Here is a 26,429-nt window from a genome sequence, read left to right on the forward strand (position 1 = left end):
CACAAGCGCCTACTCCTAACAATGGTGGAAGAGAGGCAATGGGGCAGGCGCTAACTACTCGCAAGAAAAAAGATCAAAAATAAAATTTAGGGAACGGATGCCATACAAGCCACGCATATAAGCAGAAATAAATATTCTGACATCTCGCGGTCTAGTAATGCTGCCGATCTCAGCAGCTTTTCCGGAAACTTTTCCTACCTGCTGCGCAATAGGACAGACGCGTCCTTTATTCAAGCTTTGTCATTTAGTTTCTAGAAAAATTGCTGCGATTAATTTCCTGAAAAGGCAATGGCTGCTTTGTACGTGCTACTGTCAGGTTTTCTTACGTTGTGCCTCACCTTACGCCCATACGGAACCACATCACGTTTTTCATTTCTGAGCATTGGCTATCGTTGCTACTTAGCCTTCAAATTTTCTAAGGTCTCACACAGCTACCAACATTAAACAGGATGTACCAGCAGACTGAATGCCCGCAATGTGTTCACTAAAACTAGATCGCACCAACTCACCACAGGGATTCATTAGCACTAATTTGAGGCACTTCTAGGGCACTCAAGGCATGTTTGACAACCTTGATATGCGCGGCATCAACAGGCCAGCGTTCTGTTCGAACACGGGGAGAGTACGAATCCAGTAGATACGTTGCGCACTGAAATGCATGTTAGCTAATTAAAAGCTACATTTCCTTTTGCTAGGAAGTTCTTGACTTGAGTCTATTATGTCCAATCTTGTCTGCGTATCTAACTTACGTTCCACTGTATTAGCTTGCGTCAAAGGGTTAGTATATACAGTAACAATAAAGCCCTCTCTATATCTAAGAAATCATACGACTTTCTCGTCGTCAAAAGACCTAATTAGTTTATGGTCGAATACACTTTCATCAAGATAAAACCCTGGCTATTATCTCTCTCTATTCTGTTCTGACACAATGTGTGCACTCGTTTAAGTCCGCAGTATTTAGCAGTCATGCCTATAATACCATTTATTAGTCGCGTCTGTACCCACACATAACTGCCGGAACCATCAAAAAAGGAAAATAAGCAGAGTTTAGAACGTGAGCGCTTCACGTATTTATAGTTAAGAGCCTTTATAGCTGCGAAAACAAAATGCACATTGTGGGGTCTCGATCGGGTAACAAGGAAAACAACAACGCACAGCAGTGTGGACCAACGAATGAACAGTTGTTGCACCTTCATACAAGAATTTAGGCTAGCCGATCTACACAAGAAATGGAACATGCCGAGGAATCGAGGGTTTGTTGGGCTCACCAGGCAACCATGCCAACAACACCTAACTCGCTAGCCGGCGCAGCCTTGCGAACGGAGGTGCGTTCGACCGATCTAGAAGGCTTCATGGGTTGGTCCACGCGCATCTCCGTGTCTGAACCGAACAGAATAAGGCAAGTTGAATTGAAGATTACTTCTTGCGTACAATATAGCCCTGTCTGATCACGTGACTCAGCGTCCATTACTTGCCTCAGCCTGCCTCCGCTGCCTTTGTTTACAAAGGCAGCCCACGACACCTATTTGGCGCATCAAGCCGCTATATCTGCATTTGTTGCCAGACGACATGTAAATGTCGCATATTCATTCGTCTCAACTCGTTAAGCCTAGTCTAAATGCTATCCGAGCATTGCCGTATAGTGCATTTATTATAAGGCAGGGCTCAATATTGTTTTCCAAGATAATGCGCTATGCACTTCCAGCCGCTGCAATAAATCAAGATTATTGTCCTTCTTTATCGTCCTTTTTCTTTATTGGCAATTACATAGAATGCACACATTTTTATGTTTTTGGCTCAGTTACCGGTGATGCTACGACGTCATTATGATTTATTTTGTATGAATTCATAAATGTGTCAATTCCGCTATATTTGTTAATGCTGCACTCCGACCTTGAACCATCCATGTTTTGAAGTTATGTAGTAGTTTAGAAAAATAACGTAACATCATTTGTTAACTTACGTTTGGGTTTATGACGAAACGTTCAGCATCGAACATTTTTACGTGTCATATTGTCACACTGTATAGGCGGTGAGGAACCCGCAACGACGCACTGCAAGTCACGAAGATCATTTTAGGGCGAACTAGTTGGTTGCCGATTTGTGGCAACCACAGGGGCGCCGCCATGTTGCTACTATGTGCAAGCGTGAAGTCGCAGACAACGAGATGCTTTTAGACGAGACGCACAATCAACGTGATCCCGAGCCTCCCTTAGTATGGTCGTGCCGTCTATGTCAGCTACCGGCAAACGCATTATTTTACGTACCGTAAACTTTATACAAAAATTTTCTAAATAGCCATCGAGACTTTCTGAAAAGTATAAGAAATGATCTTTACACATTGCCCATGCTTACGGCGTACGCATTAATGCTTGCTTTTGCATAACATTTTGAATGTATTTAGTGTTGCGAAAATGAGGCGCAGCAACATGACGGCGCCTTTGCCCTTGTAACTTTTTTCGGTCAGCATTTTTTGCAAAATCAGTATACTAACGCTATGATCCACGCCGCCCGATGAAGTTAGCATCGGAACACTCCTACCATCTCTTGTACTTCTGCGCAACTATAACAGCATCTGACTTCGCCTCTTGTGCTTTATCGGGAAGCCGGAAGAAAGCAGATGCGAGCTATGTGGAGAACACATCTGGGAACGCAAGAGACTCGACCGTCTGGAGAACATTACCGTATGTAACGGTTGTGACCCGCAATATTCGATGCTGTTGTAACTCAAGAAGAGCTCGTATGAAGGAGAATGACCACAAGGATTATCGGAAAAGTGCGTTGGCATACCAATTTTGCGACATTCAGCGATGCAAAATATTCAGCTTTAAAAACAGGAACAAACAATTTCTTTTGCAGGCTTGCCACCAACACGGCGCTGGACATTACAGCTGCTTTGAACTATAGCGCCGACATCGACAGCAATAGTGACAAGAATCATCCCCTTATGAAATGTATTGAAGCTATTTACATGGGTTCAGGTGGATGGAGAATCATAATGTTATGTGAGTATTCCGAATTTCTTTGACACCAGAAAAACGGATGTATGCATCACTCGATTTGCATCAACGAAGCTATAGTTAACTCACAAACAAAGAGCTATGTTTAGCAAGGTTTCCGGTCGTAGGAGCTATGTGGTGATGATTGGCACCGGCACAATGATATTCTCGTGACTTGAGAATGATGTCAAGCCATTCCAAGAGCAATGTACAGAGTATCCACATGAAACATCACTCATTTCAAAATTAAATTAAAACGCTATGATACATTGATACCTGTAGTTCGTGGCATCATTTCAATCAACACAAAAAGTCTTGTGGTTCACGTCGAAAATTGACGCCGCAATTTTTCGTTGGATAGCAATGGGTTATTTTGTTTACGCAATGCACACCACACACTGGGCTATATGTTGACGTGTTATCATTTTTGGTATTTATTCAGCACCTGAAATACAATAAGAAGTTGGAAAAAAAGAGCAGAAAGCTTTTTAATTGCTTTACATGATTCCACAAAGCGCAGGTTTCTATGTTTCATAGTCTTCCTTTCCCATATTGAAGTCGGGGAGGTTTCATGTGGACACTGTGTATCTTTTTGCGCAAAGTTTCAGTGGGTCCTGTCCTTGTGCAACTCTGCACCGCTTATAGAAGTGTCCTTCACCTAAAAAATCAGTGTTGACATGAACGAGTCTCTGAAGGCGGCATCATTAAGCGGGGAAGTTTGCATTTCAGTCTACCAAATGGCAGTTTAACTTTCGCCTAAAATCAAACAGTAGCTCTTTATTTACTGATCAAGACGTAGTGGAATACGGCACGACCAGTTATTATCATACGACGGTAAAAATATCCATGTACCTTTAAGTGCTGAACGTGAGCCTTTGCTGATTCGCATCTCACTGTAGCAAATGATCTTAGAGTGCCGGATTTCTTGAAGGTTATCGCTGCTGGTATGCCTCTCGCTATATTATCCCAGCGGACATTGCTTACCCAAACCAATTTATCAAGTTCAACCAGACACCCCCCGCCCAGAACCACCGTAACCCGGAAACAGAGACCTTCATTTCGGATTCAGGTACCCCAGAACTCAACATTGGTTACAAGTTTGAATTCGAACTTCAGGAACATTGCAGGCCTGGTCTTGTACACAAAGAAATGTTTATTTTCCTTCTTTGAAACAATGTCTGTAGCATGCCTTACAATTTTTGAAGCCCAAACACCACAATTGAGCGTAGAAAATGATCACAAATGGCTTTTCTGTAAACACCTTTCTCTCTCTCCCCATCGCTATATTGCAATAGACACAATCGCCACTTTGAGAACGTTGCCACCAGAGGTAATATTCTATTAGACGTTGCTCTGAGCCTAAGTCTAGAGTTGTGAGCTATGGGGCTTACTCGAGACTTGGAAGCACTGGATTGCTTGCACAATAAAGCTGCGCATACTACAGCGTCAAAAGAACGAATGAAAATGCCTCACATTACTTCCGACTTCCAGTTATGATGCCACCTGTGTACAAGGCTCTGCAACCTGATTACCCCCCCAAGTCCAGCACTGATGTATTCAAGTCTTTTGTATCGCACTTGATTGAAGAAAGGAAGTCAAAGAACAAGGTAAAGTGGCAAACTGCTAGACGCTAGTTTTTTCAATGCGTCAAACTTTGTGCACGTTCACATTATGAGCACCGTAATTCTAATTGAAAGTAGAAACGCATTCATGACCGGGGACCATCAAGCTTAATTGAAATAAATGGAAAGGGAAATTCACTGGGAGCGTTATCGAAGCCCACATAACCCGATCCAAATGACCCGAATCCGGCAGAGGAACGCGTCCCATTTGGCGTGCCGATCAAAGGGCGAGTTCACTAAGCTTTCAATTCGTAAGGACTCTTTCCCAATAGCCCGCTGCCTTCGATTATGATATGTTCAACATCAGGACTCGCTGAAATTTTTCTCTTACAGACAGTTGTGCTCTACTATCCTTTTTTGTGAATAAAACTCGCATGCGAATTCTGTGTTGAGAGCACCCTTCAAGGCTTTCGAACGTTGTAAATGGACCCTACAACTAACTAATCAGATTCGTGTCAGCAACATGTCAGCTATGTGGTTCCTCGCACCCACATGCTACATATTTCCGTGCAGCAATTCTGGTGTAGAGCGGGCGCCTCATTTCAAGCCACGCGTTGCCGATACTGTAGTCAATAAACAGCGTTTCATATGACATAATGCAGTAGCGATCTGGTGGAATAAATTTCAGCTTCGGAAGACTGCCGTTGATGAAATTAAAAGCCTCTTTCGGTTCGCCTATTGCAAAGCCTCGTAATTCACTGCGCCACAAAGCTCAGGATGAATGATTTCGAGTTTAATTTCTAACTCGGCCAGTAATGAAAAAAAAATTTTTCTTTTGCTTAGCTCCGTAAGATCATGAGGGGTCACAAGTGCTTTCTTCGCAGAATATGCGAGATCTTCTAGATACTGTGAGAGCTGTGATACTGCACGACAGCAAGATTGCAATCGATCTCACTTTTTTGTGTAGCGTAACTATTGCTTGGCTAAATTCTTCTCTCTGGACGATATTCGTGGAGGTGCTATCTTATGGTGAACAGACTGCTAAAATATATAGTAAGACCGTTCAAAGGCTAGCGCCGGTTGGAGAGCGAAAACAAGAAGCCGAAAGGCTTTGCTGAGTAGTTTTATTTGCATGACTGAACCAGTGTGAGAAGCGAACGTTTATTTATCCACTTGACGTAGAATTTAACGCACTGACGCTTCCTGACGTCTTCAACTTGTTATTTTGCAGGAAGAAGACGACTTTCTTCAGGTCTTTATGAAGGCTGACTACAACTGGGAAGATAACGCTGAAAATAAAGCGGAGAACGCTCAAGTTAAGAGTAAGCGTTGTCTGCCTGACGTGGATGTGCGTAGCAATATTGGCGGAAAGGCACGAAGGAGCCCTGGTCCTTGAATGGCACGCAGTCTGTTTTCAGAAATCCCTGCTCACAGAGCTTGCGATACCACTTGTGGTGCTCGTACTGTCCCCCGCAGCTTAACACTTTAGATGGCAGAAAAATGTACATTCGTGCTCCTCGAAAAATGTATTTAACCCTAGCACGTACTATAGATATTCATAAGTGAATGTGCCTTGTCGGCGTGAAGTTTTTTTAACGTCATATTGATCATGTGTGCTGTCAAATGCGGAGCACAAGCGTTGCGGACGATGGGACAGCGATGATGTATTCTTTCGCAAGTGTGTAACTTTGAAGTATGGTTCCTTTTTATAGACAGTAGACCTTCTTACGGTCATGCAGAAAGTGTGTGAAAGTGGCATAGGCGCCGTCTCTGATAGTTTCTTTGTCCTTTCACCCTCCATTTTCTTCAGTGCCAAAATATGTGACCAAAGAGAGCAGGATTTTTTTCCGAAATGCAGATATCTTCAATTACTTCCTGTCTGATTTGGCGACCTCAGCTTTCTGTCATATAGTAGCACACATAGGAGAAGAGAGCCAACAGGTGCCCATGACACCTGTTGGAATTTTAATAACTTCCTCGGATTAAAAAAAAGAACACCGAGAATTGACGGCAGTAAAGTCAGAAGAAATGTGGTTCGGCTAGATTATTCCCATTCAATAAATTCAAATGAGAATGTAAATTCAGGCGATCTCACTGAACTATAGGTCAGCACGTGTCTTGTCATTTGTATTGTGCTCTTATTTATGCTAACATGGGTTGCGTGATTCAAGCGAAGACGTTTTGTGATCACATCGTGGCATAAATCATTTGAAAAATAAACCCTTAAAACATTTATTGGGATCGCTTTCCCGGTTAGCGAAACTTCCGTGTCATTCAGAGCGTACGGAGATTTTGCGAAAAAGTTTCTTTTTGTACCTTATACCGCCGCAAAAGAGACTCACGAAGGGTGAGCTAACCCTTGGATAACTAACTCACCACATCCTTCAGACTGAACGCATGATTCAACGACTTCGAAGCACAATAAAAACAGATACTCCTATTTTGGTGATCTGAAGCGGAACCTAAAGAAAGGGGCACGTACATCACGAGACCTTTAATTCATTCGTATTCTGGCCAACACTCAAAAGTTCTGGTGTTTATTTAACAGAGTCTAAAGATAATGCCCCAAAACCAAAAAAGAAAACGTGTGTCAGCTTATTCACACTTGTTGGGGAGATTGCGGAGCACTGCGGTGAATATTTTCAGAGCGTCTTTCTAAGTGTAACAACTAGGTCGCTCGGGACGCGCTAGAGCCATTAGTAGCCGAAATATGAACGCTAACTTATGGAGCTAAGATGGCAAATCAGTTCTGTGGAAGCCCTCATGGTGGAGGAAAGTGCATCAAAGGGAGATAATATTCCTTTTGTAGCTTCGGGCGGGAACTTGGATGGATGGCAATGTTGTTTTTTTTCAACTAAAGAAGGAGTTGTGTTTATGAGGCTTAATATTATTGTAACAATTGCAGGAGCTCCAACGAGTTGGAATCTATAGCAAAGCTTTGTGTGAGTGCACAAAAAGTCTAAACACGAGTTTGTGTTTATTAAATGTCTGCACAATATGACACGGAAGGATCTATTCAGGCATTATAGAGAGGCTAATCCAATGCAGCCACCTCCGCCGCGGTTGGGCGTAGGCGAGCGCCATGTGCATGGTGAGGGTCAAAGCTGATGAACCTATGCAGAGTAGTTTTCAACCTTTTCTTTACATTTATTATCAGCTGCGGTGAAATATGGGACGTGTGGTGCATTGCGCGTATCACTTCCAATAAATAAAAATTGTCGCAGCTTCGCCCTACAGGCGAAGCATCGATTGCGATATCAAATTAGTGGACAGCTATACGAAGTGAGGATAGTAGTTTTATCGGCCGTATGAACTTGGAAACATTCGCTTGCTGACTGAAATAACAAGCACGGTGTCAGCGCGCACAAGGAAACATGAACAAATCACATTCGATGAGCGCGGACAGTCACTGTCAAAACGCCGGTGTGAGCAAGTGCGGCAGCAGCAGCGAGCGAAGTGACCTTTGTCTGTCGCTTGAACGCAGGAGCGGGGAGAACACAGTGAGCACAAAGGTATGAACTATGCGAAGATCCCTTTCAAGATAGGGAGCGCGTGCCCTTGCAAACTAGGCACTTGTTGGCGGAGTCGAAGCCGCCCGCCTCCCTTCCACGCTGCCTTCCCGCTATACTCCATATAAAGCGCGCGAGATTGAACCGCGATCGTCAGCTGCCCTTGCACCCGGCGGACTCTCTCTCTACACGTCGCAGATGACTTTCAAAACACAGGGGCACGGGCAAGGCGCACAGTCCCGAGTAGAACGTCCGGCCCCCATCCCTAGCCACGGCGCACATTGTTCCTGTCGCAGATGGCTTTCAAGATACAGCGGTCCGGGCGAGCGCTCGCGGGCGCAGGCGTCGCCTGGAGGGGAAGTCCCCTCCCCCCTCCCGTATCCCCATCTCCTTCGGAGCCTTCAACGTTACGAAAGATGACGCGCTTGCTCTCTCAGCGTTTGCTCTCTTTTGTGCGCGAGATTGAGGCGTGATCGCCGGCTCACCGTCGCACGCTTTCCGTCGCACATGCAGCATACGGCGCGCGGCGACGATTTTATTGGCCTTGGACTTCATACGGAACCTCACGGCGACGGCGACGGCAGAAATGCGGTTGGAGTGTCCATATAATTGCTATCGCAATAAAAGAAGAAAACAACGAACGCTCATCAGTTAAAACCAGGCCTGTATCTGTTGCGAGCACATCCTACAAACTTTAGATGATGTTATCTTTGCTCATAGATTTATTAAATATGCAGAAAAGCTTGTTGCCAAGGCTACGGTTTTAGAAAGCACTTGACAGCAGTTACGCAGCAGGTATCGACGCTACACAAAATTCTGTGCATGCACTACGTCACCAGTCAGCTTGATGTACTGCTGTAGATTTTCCTAAAAGTGTTCGAAGAAGTGGCGCATGAGAACTGATTGTACAAACCAGGCTGCAGGAGCATACAATATCATATAATAAATGGAGTAGTGCCTAAAGCCCCGAAACAAGTGACAGTGGAAATTTTGAATGATATCCTTCTTTTTTGTATCGTTTTAATTTTTGTGTGTTTCCAAGAAAGTGGATTGGGGCCATTCATGTTCTTAATTTCTATGTAGATGAATTGGCGTATGTGATCCATTGTGTTGTACGTATTTGAATATTTGCCGATAATTGTGTTGTCTTTAAACCTATCTCCGTGGTTGGTTATCGCACAATCTTGCAACAATATTTCTAGGGTACTGATTAACGGTGTGCTTATTGGGACATAGAAGCGAATATAACTAAAAGTGTGTTGTTGCGTGTAACGAAGAAGATCGCAAGTCAGAATTCATAGTTATTTAATAAGCTCCACATACTTGAAGCAGCCCGAAGCAAGCACTTTCGTTTAACATTGAGTACTAATCAAGCCTGATTTTGCGGATGTATTGTTGATTTTTGCTTCAGCAATACCTAAGTTATGGTTTTTTAAGAGAAAACCTAAATCGGATTATTCTAGTGGTAAACAACTCACTTACAACAATTGTACGCATTAGGTTAAATATCCCGCGAAGTTGTGGGACCCCTGCAATAAAAAAAAATATATCAGAAAATTAGAGCGTGTTCAACAGAAAGCAGTACGGTTCGTTTTAAATAAATGCAGAGGTCCTGACTCCCCATCTTTTTTGACGTGGCAGCATATTATTGAGTCGTTAGCATCGCGCAAAAAGATACGCTGTTTTTGTTTTTGTTTACGCCACACGCATGCTATCGTTTTTGTTCGACTGTATTGCGGGAACTGATATGAAAACAAGATATGAAAAATGCGTAGGGCCTCAAAACGCTGGAAAAATGTGGCACACTTGGGAAAAGTAGTTGGCGGCTCTTTTCCCTAGAAGATACAGATTCAAGGACAGCCTTTTTTCCTAGAAATGTTTCACAGTTGAACATAATATCTGCACGTGCATTTGTTAGAAAATAGTGATTGGCGAATTGTAGTTTTCCTCCAGAGATAGCTGACTGCGACGTAAAATCCCTTTTAGTAGGATGAGTTCCTGCGCTGTTTACTTTTATTTCTGGGTTCTTCTTTCTTGTTATGCCGGACAGTTGCTTTCGGTATTGTGAAATAAAAAGAAATGTACAAGGCTGTTGTAAATACGTTTTTTTTTCAGAAATGTCACTGGATGAGATAACAGCCCAGGGAATAGTGTTCTTCGTTGCCGGCGTAGAGAGTGTATCGATGGTCGTCAGCCTTACCACTTACTACCTGGCCCTTAATCCTGATTGTCAAGACAGGGTCATTGCAGAAATAGACAACGTGCTCACAAAGGTACGAAATGAATACCATGCTGTGTACTTTCATAAGTTGTGTAAAAGAGTCGCGGCTGTACATCTATAAAGGGGATAATTGCTGAAAGTTAGCAAATGACACTGTCTTGCCTTTATTTTTAGGTGTTGTTGATCGGGAAATAAGTTTTTAATTCTTAACATCTCATTCCGATGAGCGAAGCCTAGTGTGAATTATAGATTTACCAGCTCAAAATTCTATTATATCTGGGTATTTCGGGAGGAATGTTGATCAAGCTTTTATGGAGACCTATTAAACAGTAGATGGAGTACTGTGTTCAGCCCATTCAGCTGTTCCACCAAGAACAGCATGCGAACAGGGGTAATGTATTTTTGCGTGCAGAATTTAACAGCCTTGACACCAGTGAGGAGCTCGGTGAAACATCTTCGTCTTTTGCATGAACAACGCTGTTAATAGTTACACATTGCTTCATGGCTCTGCAGACGTTTTGCCACCAAAGAACTGTTGGCGGGTTCGTATCTACACCTTTGCCGTCGCATTCTTATAAGTTGAAATGCCAAAATGTTCGCGTGCATGGATGCGGGTGCTTGTTTAGAAACCCAAATCCTTATACCATCATCATTCATCAGCCCTTTCCCTCCCCGTCCCTTTCCCCAGAGTAGAGTAGCAGGCCAGAGCAAGTTATAGCTCAGGCCGACCTCTCTGCCTTTCTGTAAATGAATTTCTCTCTTTCTCTCTCTCTCTCTCCAATGGTTAGAAATGAAGTCTGACCCACCACAGCCCAGTACAGCATTGTAAAATCACATTCATTATCCAAATTATATATTTTTCCCCTTGCGTTCTTTATTGTCATTATGTCTGTCCGTCCGACAAGTATCAGACAATCGTAACTACATTTTGATTTTCCCCTTTTGAGGGTTGTCTTGACCGTACGCGTTCCCAAATTCGGGAGGATTCTGGCGTTGCGGAAGTGTAGAAGAGGAAGCTCGTAACTTTTCATGCCTACGCGCTTATGAATTTGCTTTCGATTATGGTGACTTGAACTACAAACAGCTTCAAATAGCTGCGAGCAAGGGATGCCGGTTTCTGTGCTTAGAGAGTCCAGAAAATGCAATAAATGGGCAACAGCGAAAAGCGCCAGCTCTCACTGCCTTAAATCTACCGACTTTGGAACTTCGATAGTAAACGACTAATATGCTTCTTTTTTTTTTCTTTCAGGGGGAACTTACATACGATGCTCTGCAGGAGATGCCGTATCTCGATGCTTGCGTCAAAGAGGCAATGAGACTTTGCACTCCCGATTCAATGTAAGCGCCATGAATACGTGTTGCTATACTGTGTCTGTCAGTTTGTTCTTTATGGCTTTCAGCACAAAGCAAAACAGAGATAGAGCACGTAATTACGATAAGGTGTGCCCGAGTATAAGCGCTCCCGACATAGCACAACAGCGGTGTCTCAGAGATAAAGGAATTTACTAGACATAGGCCAAACCTAATTAGCCCGTCTCTATAAGTATAGGATAGTATGCTTAGATTGTGATGAGTGTAAAGTCCCGACAGCGGCACGCGCTTGAGTCGCAGGGGACCTTGCTCACATTGATTTATCAAAGGGACGTTTTAATACCTTGTGTCACACAAACTTGCGATTTTGGGCACACTGTGTTGCGCTTGCGTATGCTCAACACACCTCGAAATTTGGCTAAGTCCGCCTATAATTTCGCAAAGAATTTTGTCACCGATGGTTGGATCTAACCACTGTCTGTCAGCACGGCTACTTGTTGTTTTAGTCATTATGCTACAATCACACGCATGCTTCTCTCGTGCCAGATAAGTTTTTTTAAAGTGGCTGGCGTGGGCGTCATGTGCCAGTTACCCTCTTTCTTTCCACTTGATGGATAACGTTTTCTAGATGCTGCTTTAAACTGGTTTGCCAACAGGACCCGCTCACATTTATGTTAGGTGATGGATTACCCCCAAATTAGGTGAAATCTCCCTATAATGCTATCACATTAAACACGTATATGCACTGTAAGTTATTTTTAAGGTTTTGAGCGTTACTGCGGATAATCATCAATACCGCGAACGTGTTCTGCAGCTTAACTGAAGGGTTGGCTCGGCCTACGTGACGCAAGTGGTGGAAGGGCTTCTTCATTCTTCTGTCCTCTTGCGCTCTTCTCGTTGAAGCTCCCTTTGAGTCACCTCGGCAGCGCCCTTCTACTACAGACCTCATGTTCGAAACAGGCGAAGGTCTCGACATAGTTGCCGACGCTGCGACACCGCCCACTCACCCCCCCCCCCCCCCAACTTGCTTTCCATCACTACCCCTCAGAGTGACCCTCAACGTTTCGCCATCTTCCACTGCTGCATCACTGATGAATGGCTGTATGACTACAACGAAGCAAAGGATTTCAACCAGTCGAACGTGCCGCAGGAGATACAAGTATCGCTTTCTACCTGACTGACGTAGCGAAGATGTGGTTCCTTAACGACGAGTCTGACTGACCTCACGCACTAACCTACATTTACTTAGTATTGACGCCAAATTCTCACTACAGCCTCTTGCCGCATTGACGTCACTAAAGAAGCAGAAAACTCGTGTTCAACTTTCAAGGCGAGTCTTTCATGCGACACACTCAAGACCGTCTTGCACTTTGATGGTGAGAGAATACATTAACGGAGGTAGAAGGCGTCCTTACCTTGAGCTGCATTGTATCCATCGCGCTTAACGCAGCTCTTGCGGAAAAGTTGATAAAACTATTTGCGATAGGACCTGCTCCTCTCAACGCCAAAGTGAAATAAAAGCTATTGGTCCCAACGTGACATCTGTAAGTCTCGGATCCCGGTGCATAATGCTGATCTCTGTGCAATGATGCCCAGCATTTGACGTTAGAAACTTCAGGAACACAATATTAGGAGGCTGTCAGGTGCTCAAATATATAGCTCGCACCGTCCTGCCTACCAAAATCACCTTGAGGATGGCGTGGCTGACTGGCACAACTTGTCACAAGATGACAATACCTCGTCAAAATCTCTCGTACGCCGCCTTAGCGTCATTAGCACCCAAAGCGTGGGTACAGCGTTGTCAGCGTGGCCTCCATGGACATATAGAACAATTCTGTCCCAAGCGTAGGTGGGACGAACAACAAGATTATGCTCAATTTGAGCGAAATACCAGCCCTCGTCCTGGCGCTGTAGCTCCATGGTCATGCTTTTCCTCGTCACTCAGCTTGCAGTTCCTCCATGCAGTAGATGTCACACTTCGTTTTTGCACTACGGTACCGCCAGGCTCTATAGCCTTACTACAGCTCTTTATCACCACAACCCACCCACACGCCCTTCATCTATTGGCCGTCGATAACGAGAAAATAAATACTTATTTGTTGGCGCAAGAACTGCTTTCTTTTCATCTACGTCAGTACCTGCCAACCACCCGGCCAATTCTCTTTCCATATGTGCCGCAGGTATCCCAGCAGATGAACCAATCGGCCCAGGCGTCCCTCTCTCTTCAATTTGCAGTAATTTCTGCCAGGTTAATCATGGCTGTGTTCAGACCTATACTGCACGGCGCAAAGAGCCGTGCAGCCGTGACCTTCTGCTGCTTTCAATCACAGCATCTGCTACCACATCCAGCTCAGCATCCTTACCAAAACCATTCGTCATTTATGTTGCGCCGGAACTTCCATCCATTCTGCCTGAAATTTAATGTTGCGACCACAGGCCTAATATCACGCCCTTCTCTGCTTCATATCTACGAAGTATAACCTAAAGAAATAAGAAAATCTTCCTCCCAATGAGGGTTCAGAGCCGCACCTTACCGTTGCTTCTAACGACATTATCGATGGAGTCACCATGGTTCTTGCTTAACCTTCGTGAGCCGTTCGTCGTGGATATTTTTTGCAGCCTGAATCGTTCTTCCCGCAGTGGTGATGTTCTTACCGCCTTCAACACACTAATTTAATCTACGCTGCTGCGTACGTGAACAAACGTTCCTGCTCTAGATGACAGCCTCAGATATGCTCAGATAACTGCTATATGCTCAGATAACTTCTCCAGCTCCATCTTCTTCGGCGCTTGTGGGCTTCTCCTCTTCGTCAGCTTTTGAGGCTACCTGCATCTCTAATAATGCTTCTGCCAGCGTGAAAGATTTGCCGCCTTCGCCGTTGAAACATTAGGTCCTTCGACGTTTACTCATACGCGTAAGGCAGGACATCTGCGATTTGGCACCATATTTAAACTGGCAGCTCCCATATTACTCGTCGTGGCCTCTACTTTGCTTTTTCCTCGTAATTAAATATTATTGAATGAAGACTTAATTTCTGATACACCTGTGCAAAATGTAATTTATCCTTTTGACAGCTTCTTTCGTCACCCTCGTAACGAAAAGTATGGCTGAGTGCTCTTTGGCGTAGCATGTATCATGCCTCCTGCCCCACATGCACGATGAATTGGACACACTGCAGTACGCCGCATACTTCTTTAAGGAATAGGCTGATATGCGTTTTACAAACCATGCATGTATAAATCTTTTTACGCTAAGCCTACTTTTTATATAGACTGTAAAACACACAGTTATTTGTTCGAGGTATCCATTATTTTTGGCATGGTATTTCCTGTTTTTTCTGACGAGATTAACAAACATTCACCAAAAATATTCATAGGATATATTACAAGTATAAGGCCGTGGAAATCATGAACGACTGCGCCCAGACGCGAACATAAATCTAAAAGGAAAGCTTTCTACTCATATCACAAGTGGTCGCCATTCACAACGTGGCTGACTCAAGTATAATGATATTGTAAAGTAGTTTAGAAGAACAGGAACCTGAGCAAGTTGACAAAACTTATGGGACAGAAAGGCGGGCGTGTGAAGAGCACCTACAAAATGAACAAGAAAAGAAACGCGGGCGTTTGTGTTATATTAGTGGCACGAGCATTGAGTGGCCCTGTTGTTTCTTGCGCAGCACTTTAGGTTCACTTCCTGAGATGACCTGGGAGGAAATTCACAATAAATCAGAAAAAGAAAAAGAAAAGAATCGTACATTACATTGTTCATGGGTTTTATTGTTGATATGATATCAGAGCATAAGCTACAAGTTGAGTTACTAAAGTGAACTGAATATATAAATTATTTAGAAAACACAGATTACCACACACCAAAGCACAGAGCCGTATACTTTAGAGACCCACAAGGTGTGCACGACTTTGGTGATATTCTTGGAAACCAGGAAGCAGAAAGCGGAAGTAATGAAGTCACTCACAAGAAGGAGGCATGATATTTCACCGGCTAAATAACAGAAAACAGTAGCCTCCAAGGTCGTTTTGTGGGTTTTGTTCGCCTAAAGCCAACCTAAAGAAGACAAAAGCCGAGGTGCGAGTGCCACGAAAAGACATTAAAGTCAAAGCCTACCATTATTTATTTATTTGCTTACTTATATATGTGATAGCCCCAAAAGGCTTCCTTATGAGCCATTGTAGAGGGGAGGGCTACAAAGTACGATACAAGTGGGAAATACAGTAGTAGATAATGCATATAAGTACTAAAAAATTATGGGGTTTTACGTGCCAAAACGACGATTTGATTATGAGGAACGCCGTAGTGGAGCACTCCTGAAATTCGGACCACCTGGGGTTCTTTGACGTGCCCCTAAATCTAAGTACGCACGTGTTTTCGTATTTTGTCCTCATAGAAAGGAGGCGGCCGTTGCCGGTATTCGATCTCGCGATCTCGTGCTTAGCAACCAAACATCGTATAAGCACTAAGTCGCTTATTTAGCAACATTCTTAGAATATGGGAAAAGTATATATCAGTAGCACTGACAAGAAAGCGAATGCAAATACAGTAAAACAAAAATGAAAAATAACAGATATGTCGAAAGAAACATTGTTATAAAATCAAAACAAAAAGGAATGTAGTAGAAGTTAATCAAGCAAACTTTCGTGACATACGAGGTGTACGCCATATGATGGTGGCAATTACTGTTTCACGAGAATGGTCTATGCTAGTGATGTCTATCTCGTTCTTTTTGCTTATGCCGATATCCTCTTTCTAGTCCCCATTTCCCTCCCGACAGTGTAGGGTGGCATACCGGTTGGTCGTCTGGTTGACCTCCCTGCCTTTCCTCTCTTTCCTATCTTTCTCTGTGTCGCTCCTTTTGCATCTGTCTTTTGTACGCCGGCCTCTCAGTACAATAACGTAGCATTCCCCAGCGAGAAGTATATTCCAGTTGTCTTAGAAAATGTTTTATAATAACAACACATATATCCGTAGTGATCCGTTGCCGTATTTTTATATGTGCACATTGCAGAATTATGAGGGTTTGTACCGAGGAAACTACGGTGGCTGGAATCCACTTCAAGCCAGGCATGTGCGTCGACATTCCCTTGGCCGGAATCCACTATGATCCAGAATATTTCCCTGAACCGGAAAAGTTCAATCCAGAGAGGTAAGTTGTCATATGTAAGAAAAAGGAAACAATATGAATGCTTAGGTCTTAACGTCCGTAATCTTCTTGGTCCCAAACTTCTATCAAGATTGCAGAGCTCAATGCGCACAAACCCAAATAAGAATGAAAGGTGACGCATCAGGCTATATGTTACGTAGAAATGCCCATTGCTTTCAAATTGTTCTCTCTCCAACCTGTGGAAATAAAAATGGGTGGAATAAAAGGAATGTAGTCAATGAGACGATGATGTCACAGTGAGCTTGCACGGGAAACTCATATGACTCCTTTTACTACTGGCTTATTTTACCTACGGATAAATATTGGCAATTAGTGGCCGTTTTGAGGGTCATAGCGCGACAAAACTGAAATTATTCGCGCAGCTTAATTCCGACAGACTCTACTTAAAAGCGAACGCATGCTTCACACGTGCCTAATTTGGCAGTTACCGCAGGTCGCGTTATTCATTTTTTTTGTGCAGCTCACTTTTCGCGATGCAATTTTAGGCAAACTAGACTCAAATCAAGTATGTGCTCGTCGTTGCTTCCTGGTGTTTCATAGTTCGTTGCAAGGCTGTTCAGTGATGCTGGTGTTCTCAATCAGCCCCATGCTTGGACGGCACACAGCGCTTTTCTCCCGGCGCAACTGCAACTGATCTTTATGCTCGTTGTACTTGACCCTTGCCAACAGGTTCATGCCGGAAAATAAGGACGCCTTGAGGCCGTTCACGTACCTGCCGTTTGGGGCCGGGCAACGTAACTGCGTCGGCATGCGTCTCGGCTTGGTCCAAGCGAAGACAACTCTAGCTTGTCTGCTTCAGCAGTTTAAGTTTGAGGCGTGCCCAGAAACGCCGGTAAGTATGATATTTGAAGGAAAATTCAGTGGCGATTCCGCCATAAATATAAAAAAAAACATGCGTGAGTTATATTTTGAAACTATTTGTGGTCTCTGATCGGTGACTGAAACCGCGTGGACCCCACTGCGAAGTGTTGTTCAGGACCTCACTTGACACACGTCCTGCCTCTTCGAGAAGCGTAGTGCAACTGATGGTGGTCCGAAGAAGGCTACCATCATTTTCATTGTATACACCCACACACTTCTTTATACTTTGACACTCCTGTGCTCACGCAATAAAAAAAAAAGCGGCAGAACCAACCCCAGGTTGATATCCTTGTAAATAGTGCAATACGCATTAAGAAAAGAAACGCACTGCTAATTTATGGGATGAACGCCTCGTTCAGCCACAATGGTGTACATTGAAGAACGAAGCTTGCCTTTAATCAGCATTAAAACAAGTTGAATCGCAAAACACGACAGGTTTGACCTTGTACAAACGCTCCACAGGGCCGCAGTTCAATGAGAGAAGCGCAGCGATTTCCAGGCACAAAGGCTTGCTTGCTCCCTATATCATGGCATCTCCATAAGAAGAACAAGAAGGCGGCGGTTAAATGCGTCCCGTAACTTTTCATTGGGATATAAGTTAGATGGCCACTCCACTGGTATAAATTTAAGTATATACGTTCTGTATGCCATGCCATGGTATATGCCATACCATGCGGCTTATGTTGTCACGCCATTATATCAAGTTGCTCATACGAGGTCTTACATTCATGACAAAATTATTTTTCAGAATGGCAGGCCACAAACAACTTTCACGAAACAAAACACCGATATCGCATCTGTTTTATATTAAATATTCTCAGACCCAAATATTAAAAGTGCGAAACAATAACAGAGCTCAAACCTGAAAATGATGCTATTGGCGCGGCTGTGCATTACCTCTGGGATCGGCGCAGTAAAGACATTTGAAATGTACCCGATACGAAAAAGAAATGGTCCGACGGCAGTATTAAGAGGACCCGTAGCACAACAGGTCGTTCTTGCTTAGTCAGCTTACGTTTGCTTCACTTCATACTCTCACTACAGCTACGAACTTGTACTTCGTGTAATATTCTAACATAAGTGCTATCGCATTCCTTGATTCGCCTTATAGCGAAAGTGTGATAGCTTTTTTTTTTTGACGGTTGCATTGTTGCGATGTAGCTGACACTACTTTGTGTTAGAACTACTTGGGACCTGGTATGTTGGTCTGTTAGGAACTTCTGGGTGTTCGCCGCAGCTAAAAAAGGCCACATAATTGCTGCTGTAATATTGTAGACTACAGGATTTAGTGACCGCCTATGATCCGGACTGACGACCGTCTGTGATACAGATAATAAAACTGTTACTACATCGGTGATGTCCCCACCGGACTTTCTTTTATCCTCTTAATCATTCACTTCCCTTTTTCTTTCCTTTGGCGAGCTGGTTTTACCTAGTGCAGAGTAGCCAACTTGGCTCAGTCCTGGTTAACTTGGCTGCCTTTCAGTTATCCTCTTCTCCCTCACTCTCTCTGTGTCTATGCTCAGACAGATGTAGCCTGGCATTAGCTTACAGCAAGCTATAAATACTGTACTGGCTGCAGCCAACAGATCTACCTTATGTCAGAACATTGTGTGTATATATGGTTCAATATGTGCCTAACTGTTATAGCCTTATTCGAGCGAATAGATGTTGCAATTATGGGCAACCACACCACAGGCGTGAATATATTTGCATTATTTTAAAGACAACACCAATTACGGATGGCTGATCACAGAATTTTGATTATAGCCAGAAAACATGTGATAAAATATGAGAATGATAAATATTAAGCAATGTAAGCCCCATACTTAACACTTTCTTAATGGGTAACAAAATGAGATATTACAATTCCTTGAACTGTGCCTACGACAGAGCTCAAGTGCTCTAAATAAGGTTTCGTGCTTGTCTCACTTATAAAATGGGAATGAATCAATACCACTGGTAGCACGCGAATAAAATTCGTGTTATGAGGTTTAACGATTTAACTTCACGAAAATGCGGCATATTGTCATGTTGCACAGCTTCGCAGCTTTCAGCTCGGTGAGCTGGTTTTCTTCGCTCAGACATTGCTGTCCCTTTATATTGAAGCATGCGACAACTCAAATAAATATTTTATGGGCAATCAAGAGTTAACTTTGAAAAGTTTGCATTCAAGCAAGAAACATTACTATAGCTGATCAACAGGTGTCGTAACGAATGCTTTTTTTCATTTCACATCTACAGATTCCCCTTCAGGCGAACTTAATTGAACCGAATTTACCTAAAGTTCGAACCAACTAGGGCAAGCAATCTGTTCATTTCAGCGCTTTCTCATTATGGAAATCGCTACTATTTGTTTTAACAATAATGACACTACATTCAGTTATTACATAAGTCAAAAAGTTCCTTTTTAACCAACCGAGCCTTACATAATATTTTTTGTATATGCTGCACAATGCATGCGTTTGCATTTTCATTGGTTAATACTGAAGTTTATAGCATGCTTATTAATCACATATGAAACCGTTTAAACAAGCCCTTTTTCTGTTCAATTTGTTCATCCTTCCATATGTTGCTTAATTGATTTAAGTCATGTTCTACAGTGTTATAATTGCTGCCTTTATAGATTTTATAGCTGTATTTATTACTGTCGCTGCGTTAACTACGTTTACTTTTCCTTTCATATATATCATGTACAGGATGTCCTAATTCAGTCTATGACTCCGGGACCTCCTTCTGTATATTACATGTTGTAACAACTTCGTATGTAGTAATAAAATTTGATTCTGATTCTCATTCTGAACCGTGAAAGAATGTTCGTCATCTCAGAAGTCATCTTTAACAAAAGTGATCTGCAGAACTATAAATCTGCTATTGCTGTTCCAACCAAATATACACAACGTATCGAACGAAAACGTATTAAAAGAATTAAAATCCCAATCCGTTTGAAACAAGATAAATTTCTTGTATTTGAGTAATAGAAAGTGTTGCTTAATGCACTTTTAGGCAATGCGTAAGTGTTGGCTGCCGACTATGTGCAAACCTGTGCGCTGTCATAAATGCAGACATTACACCCTGCTTGCTCAAAAATTACTGTCGCCAGGTGTTGAAAAAACGCACCAAACGGTATTTGGCCCATTTTTATCTGCATCATGTACGAAGACGGTTTTTGTGGCTTCTGGGTGAAATTTATCTGTAGTGATCTATATCAGCCTGCAGAGGCACATCGAGAACCTCCTCAATTATTGATGCATGTGTCCGTCCTCCAGGTCTCCGCGTCAAGGTTTGCGTTGACTTAGCTGTTTATAGGCTCACAGAAAACACACTTGTCTTCGAGGTCAGCGAGCACTGTCGCATGTTACAAGTCTGCCAATCCAGGACTCCCGTTTAGCCTGGTAGCACTCGTTAGAGATGGCTACAGAAATTTGGTTTTACCGAACTAGTGGTGTATATTTAGCGATTTTTCGTGCATTTTTTATCGGGAGCTATGCACATCCAAATGTTCAAACATTTCTCGCACATTCAGAAATTCGGTTTACCAGGGTTAATCTTAACTGTACGGTGTTCGAATATAAAAATCCGCGTGCAGGCCTGAAGTTAGAAAAAGTTTGGAAAACGCAATAAGATTTCAAAGCAATCACATAATTGGGTTCTTTTCTTGAAAGGCAGTAAAAAAAAATTGAACCGTAATAGTTTGCGAGGACCCCTTCAATTTGACAATGCAGTTTTCATTGCTGTCATAAACCTTCGCGCTTCTCAAGGGCTGCCAACCTGATGACAGCTTTTTCTCTCGTCAACAGTTGCGACTAAAAGTCAAATTCGCTCGGTTCACTGCTTAACTTTTGTGTTTTCTTCTGTTTAACAGGTACCACTCAAGTTCAAGGTGGGACAACTTCTTCCTTCCTTCGACGGGGGATTGTATCTTCGCGCAGTGCCTCGTCATCACTCCACAAAGGATGTTTGTTAATAATAAAGGATTTGTTTTACATAAGCTACGATAGAACCACTTGCGGAACCGCGTCAAGAAGAGATGAAGAATAGCTGATTGGGGGGGGGGGGGCGGAGTATGTAGAAATCGACTAGACCAGATATGTGCGCATGCAATCAAAATTCGATTTCGAAACGATTGCTCGTTCTCTTGCACGGGACAGGACACAATATTTGATTTTACAGGATGTTCGTGCCAAGTCTTTGGACATCGTCGGCACGTGCATTCTGGTTCTAAGTAGTGCTTCTCGTGACAGCTTTTTCTTGGCTAGTTCCAGCTGATTCTATGTTACGTGTAGTCTGCAAATTTCTCAAGCCAAATTGATGCGCGCAATTAGCAGTTTCTTCTCATTAACTGAACACATTTCAGCGACATCTTTGAACGTACTACTTTTATAATATTGACAGTTCTTCAGTTTTTGATGCAACTGGCACCTGTGATGATCTACACTAATCCTGTATCAAGTAATAATAAAAGCTACCAGCAATATCAATAAATCCTGCCAACCAAACATGTTCTTTTTTCTCAGAAATGGAAACGTCTATAGCGGCACCCAGCAGAAATTGAATTATCTCGGGCTTTTCGATACACGTCCACCACGTCTCCTAACACAGTTTGTTGCTTAATAATTGCTTTTTTCAATGCGGTGTCCGATCTCTGCCACTCCGAGAGCACCCGAGCAGGTTTCTTCTAATGCACTTCTATTAGCAGCCCGTGATCTACTCTTGCATTAAGTACCTTGTGCAATACATTTCGCTGGGGCTTAGCTGGTGCATTCATACGTGTTCGATCTCCTCGTATCTTCTTCCGTCTTACCACTCGCGTTTGACAGCAAAGGTGCCTTTGTTGTTTCCTATCACCCATGTGGCTCCTACCATCTAATGCGGATAGGCCATGAAACGGAGGAATTATGTCAATTTATAATGAGTCAATTTCCGAATATATAAGGACGTAATACTGTATATGGTAGAATTATCGATTAAAATAGAATCAGTAAATGAGCTCGAGTGAATAATGGTTAACCTAAAAGTACACAGAAGGAAAATATAGAATTTAGCAGGGCGCTTAGTTGGATTCTGTAAATTTTTGGACAGAGGAGCAAGCGTTTCTGTGGCTGAATACTAAGGTAGAAGCCCCAAGTGAAAGAAAAGCAAGTTCAGTTAGGTCCCGGCCAAGTCTTCGGAAAGGTATTTTCAATATTCTTCTTCATGCCGACTTCCTTCCTTATTACAAAACTAGCAGAGAGGGGAGGGAACCAAACCCGACCTGTGTAAGTAGAAATTCGGGGACGGAATCTGGCAATGTATTGTTGGAAGGAAGACTTCAAGCATCTTGCGTTACAGGGTTCAATATGCCAGAGAAATGCCAGGTGCTTATAATATGGAGATGCAGACACCTCTTTTAAGGTTGACCTGTCAAAGCTTCGTCGTTTCCGTTATGTTTCTTCTGAAATTGTAAGGTGCTTCCTTCCGTGTTATGGTACTGATATTCCGTTAGAATTTCTTTCCTCTCATTCTTGTAACTCTCAATCGTTCTTTTTGTTTCCATTCTTTGCACTCAATTTACTGTCTCTGTTTCTCTAACATTTTCACTCTTTGCACTGTACTTGGTTGCCAACTTTTTTTTACTTCTACTCTATTCTGTGCACACGCTTTTCAGGTACAGATACTTCTGCCCTTTAGCTGCCCATTTATTTTGATCCATGTTCCTGAGTTTTTCTTCAAAACTAGTAGCGGTCTGCGTTTCTCTGACTTCAAACGAGGCCCAAACGATGGCACCTTGCACTTCCTCATTTGTGCTTTTGCTGTGGGCTCTAAAAGCTAGTCGCCCTATCGATCTCTAGTTAACTTCCAACACCAACAAGATATCCGATAAGAAACATAGAATGGCACTTGCGAACGTTAGCGCTGGCACAATTACTCCTTTTTACAGTCCATGGAGCAGTCATAGTTATTGTGCACCCAAAGTGCTCTATGTTTTTTATTGCAGCATTCCGCTTCCCCTTTAATTTCAGCTTATTCTGATGGGTGCGGGAATAAGGAAAGTTTCCTTCGTTTATGTATACGCCGAGGTATTTATGCTGCTTAACTATGGACATGACTTGCGGTTGAATCGACACCACGTAATTACTGGTGTCTTCATTAAAGATCATAATTCCCAATTTCTCGGTGCTAAACTTGACACCTAGATTTGTCGCTGTATTGCCACACATATTCGCAAGTGCATGTAAAGGTTTTGCATTGTCCGCTAGTAGCACTATGTCATCCGCATAGATCAGTGCGGTGACCGTCTATTGGACCATTTGTTCATTACGCATGTGTGATAAATCAAACCCTGATTCACTGCTTGCCAGTCGTTTTAACATAAATTTTGAACAATGCGCGTGCTAGCCCCGCCCACTCGATAGCCTAGTCCCGCCGCCGTTGTTATTAAGAAGCCAGCTGTCCACATTAAGCGCCGCCAGTTCTCTTTAAAAGATAAGTGACAATATGTATATATATATATATATATATATATATATATATATATATATATATATATATATATTCACGAGAGGAAAAGCCAGTCACTCAGTTCTAAGCGAACGGCCGTTTACAGTTCGTGCTACCACGCACACTTCTTCTTCTTCGACTTCTAGCGTAACTAGTGCGTGCCATTACCCCTCCCTCCAAAAAAAATAAATAAAGTTGGGGAGATGTTAAATGCCACAAGGAGAAAATAAATAAAATGAGAAAGACAACGGACGTGACGACAGGGGCCGCATCACAAAGTTTGTGTATGAGAGTCAGCGCGAGTGGTAGAACCTCATCCTGGTAACGTGAACAATGTCAGAGGAACGTGGTCTACGGGAGTGGTGCGAAGTGTCGGCTGGAATAACTTCGTAGTTGACAGGACTTAGACGACGCAAAACTATGTAGGGTCCAAAGTATCGGCGCAATAATTTTTCTGACCGGCCTCGTTGACGTATAGGGGTCCAAACCCATACAATATCTCCCGGGTTGTATGTGACGTCTCGATGGCATATGTTATATCGACGAGCATCTTGACTTTGTCGGGATAGAATTCGTTGCCGTGCAAGTTGCCGCGCTGCTTCGGCACGCTGAACAAAGGCGTCTGTATCTGGTGCGGTAGGTTGAGACAAAGTTGGTAGGAGCATCACGTCGAGTATAGTGGTGACGTCGCGTCTGTAGACCAGACGAAAAGGAGGAAAGCCGGTGGTTTCTTGTAGGGCAGTGTTGTACGCGAATGTCACACACGGAAGCAGTTCGTCCCAATTTTTATGATCCGTGGCAACATACATGGATAGCATATCTGCAATCGTTTTGTTGAGACGCTCAGTTAAACCGTTATTCTGCGGGTGATACGCAGCTGCCGTACGGTGCGTTGTTCCGCTCAGCTGCAGAATATCTCGGACCAACTGGGCAATGAAGGTCGTACCACGGTCTGTGATGACGACAGCGGGAGCACCATATCGAAGGACGATATTTTTGATAAAGAAGTTAGCAACATCTGAAGCAGTAGCTCGCTGAACGGCTTGTGTTTCGCAGTATCGATTGGGGCAATCGGTGGCGACAACGATCCAGCGGTTATCAGCCGAAGACTTGGGAAATAGGCCGAGTAAATCCATCCCGACTTGTTCAAAAGGCGAACAAGGAGGTCGGACAGGCTGAAGCAGACCGGCTGGTTTCAGTGGTGGAACTTTGCGACGCTGGCAATCTCGACAACTTCTGACGTACTGCTGCTGACGTATATTGAGCATGCTTTCTTTTATAAAGAGTGCATCTAACAGTTCTCGCAAATTTCGCTCACCACTTGTTCCCATATATACGATATGCATGACCGCTAGCATATCTCCCTTGTTAAGAAACGCAAAAAAAGTTGATTGGAGATTTGAATAAATTGGGCGGAACAATTCTCTATTCGAGAATATGAACCTAGGCGAGCAATAAAAATTGATTGGGGCGAATTGCTTGATTAATACGCAGCTAAGAATCTAAATGTCGGCTTCACAAGTTTTTTGTGCTTAGCGCTGTGTGCTTGTGCAATGTAAGCCCCTGACCTTTTCTGCTGTCTCTGTATAGTTGGGAGCTGTTCTTTCAATATTGCACGCGACACAATTATGACACACTTTTAGCACCCGTATGGGCCATTCGTGAATATTTAGGTCACGGATCAACAAGGCTAAACTGCAGACCAGATCTCCAGAAAAACCCAGAACGAGCTAAGCTATCCGCTGTTGCTTGAATGATGTTTTGACGCTTAATTATGTTACACAATTGTGGATACCGCCTGAATAATTGAAAATCTTTTTACTGTAGGGACCTTATATTGCTTCATCTATCAATCCCACTAGCAGAAGTTTTCGACAAATCCTTTGAATTTTTTTTTTATTCCAGGATGGTGCCCTTTGGGAAGTAACCTACGTGGATTACATAAAGTGCGCCTATTAGAAGTGAGCTTCTTTCTGTATATAAGACAGTTTTCATTCACAATAGGAGTGAGATCATTCCTATATGTATTTGAATCATTATAAACTAAACTACATATATCGCGACATTTGTTTCTCCTCCTCCTTTTTTGTTGTGCTTGGGGTTCTCAGTGATACTGATGCGCTTTGTGTTAAAATTGAAGTAGATATAGAAGCCGAGTTGCTGTATCTCTCTTTACTTATTTGCTCCTCTATCACTTCCCGAGCAGCGTTGCCTTCCTGACACCCTGCAAAGGGCGGATTGCGCAGCAATCTCGGCGGCGTTCTGTGGAGAGAGAAGCGTAACATTCAATCAGCTGCCACGGCGAT

At 43.2% G+C, this 26,429-nt stretch overlaps 1 protein-coding gene across 1 annotated transcript in view; it reads left to right on the forward strand.

Annotated features, from left to right (window-relative positions):
* LOC142575915 (cytochrome P450 3A41-like) overlaps positions 1-21,638 on the forward strand; it is a 39,829-nt gene extending 18,191 nt beyond the window's left edge. The window contains exons 7-14 of the mRNA XM_075685713.1: positions 2,860-3,005; positions 4,491-4,606; positions 5,793-5,883; positions 10,186-10,343; positions 11,541-11,629; positions 16,627-16,764; positions 17,452-17,614; positions 21,509-21,638. Coding sequence (XP_075541828.1) covers positions 2,860-3,005; positions 4,491-4,606; positions 5,793-5,883; positions 10,186-10,343; positions 11,541-11,629; positions 16,627-16,764; positions 17,452-17,614; positions 21,509-21,610 — 1,003 coding nt within the window. The 3' untranslated portion in view covers positions 21,611-21,638. The remainder of the gene's footprint in view (positions 1-2,859; positions 3,006-4,490; positions 4,607-5,792; positions 5,884-10,185; positions 10,344-11,540; positions 11,630-16,626; positions 16,765-17,451; positions 17,615-21,508) is intronic.
* The last annotated feature ends 4,791 nt before the right edge of the window (positions 21,639-26,429 follow it).

The sequence above is a fragment of the Dermacentor variabilis genome, chromosome 3, assembly GCF_050947875.1.
Source record: "Dermacentor variabilis isolate Ectoservices chromosome 3, ASM5094787v1, whole genome shotgun sequence".
NCBI classification, from domain to species: Eukaryota; Metazoa; Arthropoda; class Arachnida; order Ixodida; family Ixodidae; genus Dermacentor; species Dermacentor variabilis.